Here is a 12486-nt window from a genome sequence, read left to right on the forward strand (position 1 = left end):
GAGAGTTAATATCCCCACACTGTTTCATGCAACCATCTCTCAGTGGGGAAGACTTGGCTAATTAGCTCCTGTTAGTTAAAAGGGGAAATGTGGAAATAAGAAAGACCTTCATTTAGGGTGTAAATCAGTACATACATCAGATTACACCAGGAAATATTAAAAACACAGTTTCCCCATGCTGACTACATCTGCCATATTATGATTGTTCATCTACCAGGAAAATAGAAAATTGTTCACATTGGCTTACAGGATTCTTTTGCTCTTAATTACACCTTGAATGCCTACTGTGAAAGCTGAAATGCTGGCAATGTTTTCCCCAAATATAATCATGCTGCTTGGTTTTGAATATTGTACCACACACAGTTTGCCATGCATCTGGCCCAACGCCTTTCGTTTCAGTGCTCAGTAAAATGCAAAGCAAGAAAGCAAACTACAAAATCCCAAGTGCTTACTCTAAAGTGTCAGGTAGGCACCACCTATGATCTGTTCAGATATCACAAGGTTGGGTCATACCTCAGTTGTCGAACACAAACATTGCAAAAAGGTCTCAGACTGGAGGGCTAGAAAGACCTTGCTCTCCCCAGGGCTTTGCAGAGTAGGAAAGGCAGTACTGGCAGATAGAACAATGGTCTGACTTGGTGTAAGGAAGCCAGTTTATATGTGCATATATGAAGTTTTGTATGCCTTGTAATTGTGAGATACACCTGCACATATAAGTGGACCAGAAGCAATTCTTGTTGCATGTGAGTTTTATATACCAGAGGCACCCTAGTCAATCTTTTATTTAGTTATTTTGACAATTTGTACACAACTTAATGGCAATTGTCTTTAAGCCGTGTAACAATATAAAACAAAGTCAGTTAAAAATATAAAATCAGAATTTAGGTTAAAATGCCTGCTGAAGTTAAAAAGAGAAAGGCTTCAGTAATACTGGGAGTTCAAAAGCAAGGGGGCTTGTCTGACCTCAACCACAAGTTCCATAAAATTCCCAGTACTGAACACACAGTTTCAGGGGATATGAGCAGTGCATCTGAGCCATGGGGGACCACTTACAGTGACTTCCCCAAAGCCCCTAGTGATCGGGCTGGGATATAATGAGTTAGGCAATCCTTAAGGTATCCTGGACCCAGGACTTAAGAGATTTTTAATTCATCTGCCCTCTATCTTGCCCTACTCAGGACGAAGTCATTGCCCCACCAGTTAATGTGAGCGGCCTCATTCCCCAACCCCAGTGTGATCCATGCTAACTTTGTAAAACTGGTTGTCTGAATACCAAACAGCAAATGGTCTATCCCTGGAAGAGCTGTGGGAATGGGAAAAATGAATGGCAAGCAGCTTCAGATTTGACATCAGCAGGATGTGGCCTAGATGCCTGGAAGGAAGCAGGCTACCATCTCCTAACATCAGGCAGGAGTGGGTGAATTGGCCAGGTCCGTGAAATATCAAATGCCTCCTTGTGGCAGAAAGTGGCTTCAAGCGCATCAAAGGATGTGACTTTGAGGCCACTCTGTGGATGACTTTTGTTTAGTTTTGGTTGTTTGACATCTGCACGAAATTGCTAGATATGTTAATCTGGTTTATGTAGTAAGGTGCTGTCATCATACTGATGACACCCAACCCTATTTCTCTGAGGAAATGCTGAACTAGTGGCAGAATTTCCTTTGAAACAAGAGTGAAAAATATAACCTAAAACCCAACACACAGTTATGTATAGTTTCTTCTGATGCTCAAGATTGTATTCTAAAATTAAACAATTATTATAAATTATTTTAATTGCTGAATTATAGCTTTTTCATGGTTACTGCCCCACCTCCTATTTTAGCCGTTCTCCAATACTTGGGAATTCAAAGGTAAGTGAGTGCTCAAAACCTCCTGGAGGTTAGGAGAAGATGGTCTGAGAACTGAAGCTCCAGCTGCTTGAAAATGCCAGGCTGCACAGCCATACAGTCCATGCAAGTCAGGACTAATCTTCTCATCATGATTTTCAGAGAATGTGTGGCAATGTAGCCTTTTCCCAGTGCAATAAAGCGCCGTCAACCAGAAACAACTGTGAAAAGTACAATAGAAAATCTTGGGACAGCTAGGTGGGTGGGTAACAACAGTGAGCAGGCTGCAACCCATCTGCCAACTCACAGAAGCACTGCCAACTAACTTTGGCACAGAGTCCTGCTCTCTCCTGTTCTCCTTGGCATGTGCTTCCTAAGCCGGTTTTAGAGTTGATGGTGCTATTCTGTGCCAACTGCCCTATGCTAGGGAATTTTCAACTGGCAGGAACTGAGCAACATCTGGCTCCTTAGTGTTACAAGTGAGTAAGACAATTAGGAAATTATTCATGCCCATAGTCTGCACCAGATCTATATGCTGGTATACACTAGTGTGCAATTACAATGCAATTACAAGCTCTAAACAGACAATTATATGTTTGGCTGAGTCTGACAATAGGGGGATCTTTAGGGGACTTCATGCGATCCCAGTCTTAAATCAAGAAAACAAAAGTGATCAAATCCAACCAGCAGTCTGGGATGCCTGAAATCTTTCTGACACCTGAAGGAGCTTTGCAGCATATCTGCTCAGAAGTAAGCACTGATGTGTCCACAAGGTATATCCCCAATGGACAAGACTGCAAGCCTAAGCAATTATGTTCTTCAGCAGCAGAACAAAAGACTTTGGATGTCACACAGAAAATAGATCTGTTGAGTCCCATTCCGCACTCACTCCACCTGCCCTGTTTTCTATGCCCCCCCCCCCCCGTGCAGGATCTCTCTCTGTGTGCCAGGAAGGAAATATATGGTGGCACAATGAGTTCGCTCAAGGGCTGCAGTGCATTTGATTGAAATTTCTTTTGAAAATACAAATATGTGTTGCTTCTTGATGATTTGCAATAATCAGGGCTGCTGTATGATCTTAACACATAATTCAAATATGGTACCAGACTCACCATATATAGTCTTTAGGCAGATTTCTATTTTGGTAACACTAGTCCTTCAAAACCACACACAATTATTAATTAATTAAACAAACCAAAGATATTGAGACATTTTCAGAAACACACACTGAGCATTTGTATTACTTCTCTACCTGAAAGACAAACCAGAAAGAACTAGGTACAATTCTTTATGAGGTGATGTTGATTTAAATAAAAAAAAGGTAGCAATTAGTTTTTAGGTTAGAAAAGAATGCTTGAACCAGGAGGTCATGTCAACCAGTTTGAATTGCTGGATACAAGTTACTAGTGAAGAGTTTATATTATTTTCATAGGAAAAGAAATGTTGTAATTGCTCTGAAAGAATCAACTGTATTTTAAAATCAAACAGATAATTATCATAGATTTATTAAATTAGGAAATATTCATGTAACTCAGATGAACTTTGCATATTTTGTAAAAGCTGGTATCAACCAGCTATGTCTATGTTTGGTATTGGAGGTGGGGGAGAGCAGGGAATAAGAAGGGACAACAGCTATTCATGTTATCAATGTCCAATTTCAAATTCAATAAATATAGATTTCTTTTTAAAAGGGAAATACTCGCAAACTTATATTTCATTTTTGCTGTTGTGACTGTCCCCTCCGCCCAAGAATCCTGGGTACTGAAGTTTGACAGGAAGGTTTAGAGTTCCCCATGGACCACTGTGGTACCTCGGGTTACAAACAGTCCTGCTTACGAACGCTTTGGGTTGCGAACTCCACAAACCCGGAAGTAGGTGTTCTGGGTTGCGAACTTAGCCCCAGGATATGAACACAATCTGCTTCCGGGCCACGGGAGGCCTATGTAGGGAATGCATGCCTCGGGTTAAGAATGGACTTCCAGAATGATTAAGTTTGTAACCTGAGGTACCACTGTACTCTCCCTCACAAAATGATTGGGTTTTCTGCATAATCAGTTTAAGACTATGGTGAAGATATGGTGTATCTATATCTTCCTGTATTCAGTTACATGTGCTTCAGTCACCTTAAGCACTCTGAGGAACTTGTGAGGAGTTGCAGACAAGAATCAGCCTGCACACTGGCCAATCCATTTTCCAGAGCAAACTGGTTAGCACGATTCTCCCCTACTGTATAAAATATAGAAAAGGGCAAGAAGAAGAACAAAAAAGCAGGGATGACGGATGTTACCTAGCGTGTTGTAGTAAAGTGGACTGGCGTGTCCACGGATAGTAAATGCAGTCATGACTAGAGGGGCCTCTACACCTGCAGGCAATTACAGAACAGAAAATATCATTCACCATTCACAGGGGCCATGCACACACAAGCGCCTTTGCCCACACATGGAACATGGGAGGTGTGGCAAGAGGAGCAAGTGCTCGGCAAGTACCTATCCATGAAACCAATGCAGTCCTCCAGGCGTGGGCCTATGCACCTGCAGCAAATCCCAATGGAAGGAAGGAGAAAGAGAGAAAAAACATGCATTAGCCATTGCATAGGCAGGAAAACAAAGACTCTGCATTCTGCCTTGGTCCAGGCAGTTGGCTCTCATTCTCAGAATTAACCAAGTTGTCATGAAATCATTGCTGGGAACATTTTTTCAGTGCAAGATAACAAGCAACAGAGAACAAAATGAGACTGGCCAGGCTGTGGTTTTTGAGCTACTTACCTTCTAACAGTTCATTGTGGCATTGCGGAAATGACCAAAGACATGGTTTACCTGCTAAGGTGAGAGACCTACCAAATGCTATTTTCTCAGAGCAGTTCCTTAATCTGGCAGATTGATAGACAGTCATTAGTGACTGCAGCAGGGGGTTAAAAGACAAGAAACACACAACTAAATCCATTTTAAAATCTTGTCTTAAATAGCAATCTGAGTGCGAAAGTGCAATGAACCTAGCCGTTGGCAGATTCCTTGTTCTTTTCACTTCATTTCTTACCTTGTTTTCATTTGGCAAAACTCCTATTTTTATTTTTCCCATATAAACTGCCAAAACAGGTGGCTGCAGTTGTCTTAATAGATAGATGAACTTAACTGTATCCTACAGAAACTAGGTTCAGGTAAATTATAGCAGCCATGGAAAAGAAAGCTTCCTCTGGGGTGTGAGGTCTGGTTTTAAACACCACTCCGGGTATTAAAAGAAAGAAAGAGGATTCAGATGGGTGCATGGCACTTCAGTTGTTTGCATTTCATCCAGCCACTGACCTTCTGGCAATATTTTTCCTTCACATGCCCACTCTGCAGTTGCCATAAAACTGTGCTGATAACGAAAGAGGATGCAAACTTCTACCGTTTCTCTTCTGTAGCACATCAAAAGAAGCAGAGCATGGAGGCATTCTTTAGCTATAAAAAAATGCCTTCTACAGATGCCGAAGAGTCCATTAGCCATCTAGGGAGCTGGCTGGCATAAAAGGGGAATCTCTCACCTTGGAGTCTTTCTCGCTTTTCTGTTTCACATATTCTCAAAGCTTCATGAACATGGCTGCATTTTTTTGGGGGGGGGGGACCTCACCTGTTGTCTAAGTTGACAAAACCTTTCAATTTAAATGCACAGAGCCTTCTTCTGTTTTGTACGTTAGTTTTCTTTGGAAAGAAACACACACTTCAGAATAAAGGAAGAATAAAATAAAACAAAGCACCCCCCCTACTTCTGTTGAGTACCTTCACTGATCTAACCTGATCTATACACGTAAAGGAGAAAGAGAACACTGTGCACTGCGAGGTGATGGAATGTGTTTCTTAGTCATTGTTCTCAAAATGCTCACATTCCTTTTATTCTTGAAATGTGCCTACCATACAAAACATCTGAGATGGGTTTCAAAGGGTGCCTATGTATGTTGGTGACAGCTTTCCACACACAGGGCCCATCTCATCCAGCATTTCTGGCTGGCTGAGGAACTTGAGTGCTGTAATGAAAGAAAAGCTCTCTTGCACATCCAGGGCAAATCCACGGGGAAACTGGAAAAACACGGACTTGCAGAACAGGGAGGAGCTGGCACAGTTTTATTGAAGGTGATGGATATACTATATAGGACATTCCTGAATGAAATGCTAGCATCTAGGTTTTTTAAAGTGCTGTTCTGTTGAGTGGCATAAGGAGAAAAGACCACCTCCATCATTTGAAATGTCTACTATTGGCTACAGTGGGAATCAACTTATTGATTTGGAAGTGGGGAAGGGTACTGCCGTTTCCTCATTAATTTGATCTTTTAAAATAAAAAATCCACCTTAAAATGTAGTATTTCTGTATTTAAATTCTTAGATAAAATTCTCTCAAATATGCATTTCTAATCTCAAAATATGCATTTTAGAATACCGGGTATATTTTATCTGAGTGATACAGGCAGAGATTAGTGAGGACAACTGCGGGCTCACAATTCTATCATTCTATGTGGCTCAACCCACCTCTGCCTTCAGATGCCGTGCTGTACTTACATACAACAGTGCATTCTGGGAGAACTGAAATGGAGGTAGGGGCAAGGTCAGTCACAGGAACCTGGTGGCCCTGTCTGTGCCAGGCAAATACAAAATGGGATTCCTTGCTGGACCTGGTGTCAACAGTTGTGGACCCTACTGGAGCAACATGGCTCCAGAATTCGCTTTAGCATGCCATGTGCTGCCCCTGAGTTTGCTGGTAAGCGCAGGTCAGGTCAGTACTTGTAATATAAAATTCCTCAAGAATCTCTACTCAGAAATCATTGTTCCTGTTTAACTGAAATTATTCCTATTTTTGTGCTTTTTAAAGCTGTTTTTCTTCTGTTTTTGTACATCATCTTGAGACATACATGTGAAAGGAGAGTAATTGTTTGGTAAATAATAATACATGAAGTAGCATTCCAACCATTCCTATTGTGGGCCAAATAACCAAACAGGTATCACATTCTGATCACTGCTGATATTACTTCCATTTGCTTTGTACAGGGAGGAAAGAAACATTAAGTGCTGATTTCTATTGTGAAGCCAGGAAGCTGGGGGGGATTATGAGTTGGAAAATGGGAAAGAAAAAAAAAGGGGGAGGGAAAATACTAATTCTGTCTCAGGGCATATCTAAATGAGTGCCTGACAGATGAGACATTAAATCTAGATTTCTGGGGCATTCATTATGACCACTCAGTTTCCTTTTAATACTGAGTGACAGAAGTACGTTTAATATATGGAGCAATCTTCATAAAAGTATGAAGGAAAGAGTTGCTGAGTGGTACCTTGTTGCATTTTTGTTTTGTTTCGTTTAGCCATAAGATTAATATATTTCCCCCCATTTAGCTGCCTCTTTGTTCATCTGAGTCTAGAGTATTCTGAGTGGTGGCAAGATACCATGTTTTACTTTTAATAATGCAAAGATCAGGAAGTTATCAGGAAGCACATTTCACTGAACCAAAGCCAAACCACCTGCTACAGAAGGTAATTTTCCAGGGGTTTCAGAGTAGGCAGAGAGAAAGTTGGTAAAATTACTGTTAATGCTGTCATTTTTCATGGTTTGGCAGTCCTAAGAAAAACCACATGTGAATTCTTATAGGAAGGGCTAGCAAAACAAAGATTCCTGTAGCAAAAGCAGCAGAACTGGGGGGTTTGTTCCATGTGCTCCTTTATGCAGAGGGATACACATTTCATTCTCCATAGCCTCCAGAAGCTCCAGCAAAAGAAATAATTCATGACACAACATATTGAAGAATATTACTTTTGCCTGGAGAAATTTCCTTCGCTGTCTGTCTGATTGTAAGGACTGAATTTCAACTTACAAATGGGTTTGGCCAACAATTTTTTTTCTGGTGCTGCTCGTATGCTCAACAGACTGCAGAAATTTAGTCAGTTATTCTCTCCTCCACTCCCCACATCATAGAAATAAAGGAGGGAGAAAAAAATCACCAGCTAACTTCCTACATGTCAAGCTGTAGTTAAGGCATAGGAGCAGAACCAGTAAAATCTTTAGGAGCCTACCTATATAAATGGATAAAAAATAAACTTTGCATGGCACTATCACTATATGAAGCATTTCCATTCCTTTCCACAATGGAATAATAAATGATATCATGTCCTACATGAAATCACATTATCTCTTCTCTCATAGCAAGTGAAGAGAAGACCAAGTGTTTTCACTTCATTTCACATCTTAGCTAAGCTACCTGGAGCAGTTTGCAATGTCACAGTTCCATCTTGAGTTAAAATGTAGTATTTACATGTTACACAAACATTCTGTTAATGGAGGACACCATTAGAAATGCTCTACACCTTTCTCTCTCAACCCATATCTGTTCTGTTACTTCGTTCCAATAGTCTCCCAATTTTCTTATTATATAACCCAGATTTTAAAGGGCCAAATGGAAGATGCCTCTGCAACAGATTCTGGCAGTGTCTCTGTGATCTTACTTTCATTTCCCTAATGGCTCTGTTGTAATTAGATTTGCAAAAACAGCAAAAGGTCTCATTTTGAATGGCAACAGCTGTTGACATCAACATTTTATTGAATAATTTACTGGTTTAATTTTAGCTGCAAAACAATAAAAGCCTCTTGTGAATGATTATTTTACAGGATGAAGATTTTGCTGTTGTTGCCTCATGCTTTTGGTTGGGCATAGCCAAACTGGCTCACTGAAGAAACCATCTTTAACTCAAGTGGCCCATATTAAACGTTCACAGCTCACATTACTTCAGCTGTTGCAGTGCCAGGTTTCTTTATGATTATGCTAAAGTCTATATTCTGCATGCTAAACATTGGCATTTGAATATGCACTGATTTAGAGTCTTTGCTATTTGTAATGCATATCATATCGTGTAAAAAATAAGCAAGGCTCTGACTGTAGATCATTTGCCTCCAAAGATGGGTAGAGAAAGCTGGCTGGGATCATAGAGCTGCGGATCCCATTTGTCAGTTGTTGTCTATGTTCATAGCCCTCTCCTTTAGAGACCAATTTTCTCTAAGGGCTGGGAGGGAGAGGAGAGGGGAAATGAGCTGATGAGAAAGATAAGAAAAATGGAAGGGATGACTCCATGATTCTGCTATCCCCTCAAGCTTCCTCTGCCTTGGCTCTAGGGAAGTCTTCAGAATTCTTGCCAGTCTGAAGCTGGAGATGTCTTAACTCAAGTTACGTTCAGGTGTGTCCTATGAAAGATAGAGCACCCTGAACCAAGTCAAGTAACTAAGCATAATGCTAAGCACTGAATGAGCTATTTATAGTATTTATAGGTAGTGTTCTGCCACAGACCAATGTTGCTTTCTGGGTAACCCAGATATCACTATGGGCAGATGCTGCTAAAAAGGGTGAAAGATTATGCAGTGAAATGCAGTATGGGTCAATCAGCAAGCCCACTCTGCTTGATCTGGGCCACCTTGCTTGTGCGTGTGTCTTCAATGGTTCATTCAGAAACTAATATTACAGTTCTTCAGCCATAAGCACTATCTTTAGAAAAGCATCCCACTGAAGTCTTCTGGAAGCAAGTCCTTTATTTTTAACAATGTCCCATGACATCTGCTCAGCAAACATTACCAACTGAATTACCAATCAGAACCAAAGGAAAAGCTCATAAATCAATATGAATGAGAGTTTCTGTATTTGTATTGGGGTTGCTTCATCCACAAATGTGCACCATTCACAAGGGGCATTCAACAGAAAACAAGAGCCATTTTAATAGGTTTAGAGGAGAACTGTTAAACACTAGCCATTGGAACATAACAACTGAAGCGGAAATGTAATCACAGATGCCTAAAAGCAAAACCTTAGAAGATTATGTTGTTTTCCAGATATAGATGGGGATATTTTTCATCAAACAAACTATTTTGGTCACACTTTATTAAATTAGTACAGTAGCTGTATAGCTGTGGTATATGAAGGAAAAAATAGTGAATGGATATTCCAATGAAAGGCATAATCTTTATACATTTTTATAAAATCTCAAAGGTCAGAGACATTCTAACAAAAACTGACTTCTGCATTTATAATGGCGCTATCAATATAAACAGCATTTTACCAAACTCAGGGACCTAAAGAGTTGGGTATGTTTAGCCTGGATAAAAGAGGACTGGGAGGAGATATGATCGCCATCTTCAAATATCTCAAGGAAAATGGAGCAAGCTTGTTTCCTCCTGCTTCAAAGGGTAGGATCTGAACCCGTGGCTTCAAGTTTCAAGAAAGGAGATTCTGACTAAACATCAGGATAACTTTCTGATGGTAAGAACTGTTTGACAGTGGAACAGACTCCCACAAGAGGTGATGGACTCGGCTACACTGGAAATTTTTAAACAGAGGTTGGATGGCCATCTGTCCTGGATGCTTCAGTTGAGATCCCTGCATTGCAGGAGGTTGGACTAGATGATCCCTGGGGTCCCTTCCAACTCTGCAATTTTATTATTAAAATAAACTATTTTAAAGTATCATTTTGCACACTGGCATCCATACAACCTACACACACACACACTCACTCTCTCACTCTATGGTACAACCCAGTCAAAGTCAAGCATGAGCTTCACTTTCCCAGTGAAATCACAGAGTCTCAAAATGCTTAACTTAGAATGTACCTGGCTCTATGTATATATTGCACAAATACCTACAGACTCACACAGACTCATATTGTCAATAAAATCCAATCTACAAATATAAACAAAATGGGAAATTAAGACAGGCCGGCAAGCATACATTTCTTATTCTGCAGATTTCTGCAGATATTTTAAAAAATATAACAACACACATTAACAATATTTTAAGCAAACATTGGGAACTATGGGGAAATGGCAATTACTTAAAGTATATAAGCTTACCCCTGAGTACAGTTTGGATGACAAGAGTGACATTCACGGTCTTCATCAGCATATTTGAATATGAAGCTGTTTGTCCCTTGTACACCATCAGGGCACTTTTCGACACAGTTGGGGCCATCTTTAAAATGGAAGCACTTGGTGCACTGGTCTGCTCCCTACACAAACAAAAGGAACTACAGTGTTCAGATCTCTTCCTCACCTTGGAGCTTCCCAAGAGCTACTGAGGATATACCAAATATAGTGCCCAATTCTTTTTGAAGCGCAGGATCTCTTAGTTTCTTCATGGGATCAACTGCATTTTTACTTTTATGGCTCATACTGAAGCCCTTGAAAAGGAGCAGGACTGTCTGCTTCCCATGCACTGCTCCCTTCCCCCAATTCAAGAACTTGTACTGGATTTTATTTTTCTTTCTTTGAAGGAGATCCAAGCTAACACTCACCCAGCCCTGTTTCCCAACATAACAAAGCAAAACAACCCCCCACCCCCAATAACCCTTAATATAAAACTTAAAACTCATTTGTGGTTATGTGTTGGAGTTTACAACCAGCCATTTGGAATAGTTAACCATAAAATGAAATATAATTAAGAGTAAGGTATATGTAGCAGCTTATGTATATGGCAGTTATGGTATAATCCTGCTGCCTCTAGATTGTTCTCACCGGCCCCCGGCAGGTGATCCTCCTGTTGTCCATCTTCTCGCACTGAGGGTCGCACTCCACGCAGACAGAACCGTTTGCAAACTCCCTGTATTCCCTGTGGAAATAGCAGGCAGGTTAAAGATGCTGGGGGGTCGAAGCAGTAATTGGGCGGGTTCAGTTTCTGATGCAAACATGACTGCTCTGCCAGCGAGGACACGCGTCTGCCCTCAGATTCCTGCATTGCAGGGGGCTGGGCCGGATGGCCCTCGGGGTCCCTTCCAACTCTATAATGCTATGAATCGATGATTCTACCAAACCAATCTCTTCTCTGGTTTTATCCGATTTACTTCCCACAAAAATATTGGTGGCTTGACGGCTGAGAAGACTGAGAATGAAGATGTGCCCCTGCTTTTTGTTCACAGTTCCTAAAAGCAAGGATACTGAGAGATTTTGTGCAGTGTGTGAAACTCTGGGCATGGAAAAGTGGAGGCAGCACCTGCCTAAATAAAAAGACAAGTTTTGCAGATCCTGAAGAGGCTGCTAAAGGTTGTGATGAATTTGATCACCACTGGCCTAAAGTCAGCCAGAATGGTTTCCTCCGTCTCACGGACCTGTAACTTTGGCAACTTTTTTGTTACAACTTAAACAACTCTCACAAGTTATTATCCAAATGCTATATACAAGAATTATCTCTGAGCTGCCTCTGAATTCATATCTTTGGAACTGCCACCCGTGTTAACATGGTGCTGTGGATGGGAATTGTGTAGGACTATTAACCCCTGCCTTTCCATCCTGAGAACAGTTTCAATGGCTCTGCCTAACACCAGGCGGACCTGGACTGGCCTAACAGTTGCCCATTCAGTTCCCAAACCCCTCTTTGCATACTAGATAGGTTTGTGATTCAAGGACCCGCCACCCGCTTGGGGATGAGAAAGAGACATGGACACAGTATATTAGGTTAATGGGCTAAGAAAGGCCACAACTTTATTGATTACAGCATGTGACAGGTATTGGCTTAGGCATTGGATAAAACAACAGAGCGTGACTCCACCCCCTCAGGGAGAGGTGAGTCTAATGAGTGTTAACCACCAGTGGGAGGAGCCTGTTGATGCAAATGCAACTGAAAGCTCCCCCTGATGTCACTGGAGTTCGTGCCATGGCCCTAGCCACT

At 41.1% G+C, this 12486-nt stretch overlaps 1 protein-coding gene across 6 annotated transcripts in view; it reads right to left on the minus strand.

The window, feature by feature from the left end:
* ERBB4 (erb-b2 receptor tyrosine kinase 4) overlaps positions 1 to 12486 on the minus strand; it is a 757628-nt gene that overhangs the window by 149183 nt on the left and 595959 nt on the right. For 4 of the 6 annotated variants that reach the window (XM_083399758.1, XM_083399756.1, XM_083399760.1 and 1 more), the window contains 3 exons: positions 11337 to 11430; positions 10677 to 10831; positions 4114 to 4188 (listed from right to left, as the gene is read on the minus strand). In XM_083399758.1, coding sequence (XP_083255884.1) covers positions 4114 to 4188; positions 10677 to 10831; positions 11337 to 11430 — 324 coding nt within the window. Of the gene's footprint in view, positions 1 to 4113; positions 4189 to 4312; positions 4358 to 10676; positions 10832 to 11336; positions 11431 to 12486 lie in introns of all 6 variants that reach the window. The other 2 variants (XM_083399759.1, XM_083399757.1) reach the window with 1 other exon arrangement.

The sequence above is a fragment of the Podarcis tiliguerta genome (genome assembly GCF_965153285.1).
Source record: "Podarcis tiliguerta genome assembly, chromosome: 1".
NCBI classification, from domain to species: domain Eukaryota; kingdom Metazoa; phylum Chordata; class Lepidosauria; order Squamata; family Lacertidae; genus Podarcis; species Podarcis tiliguerta.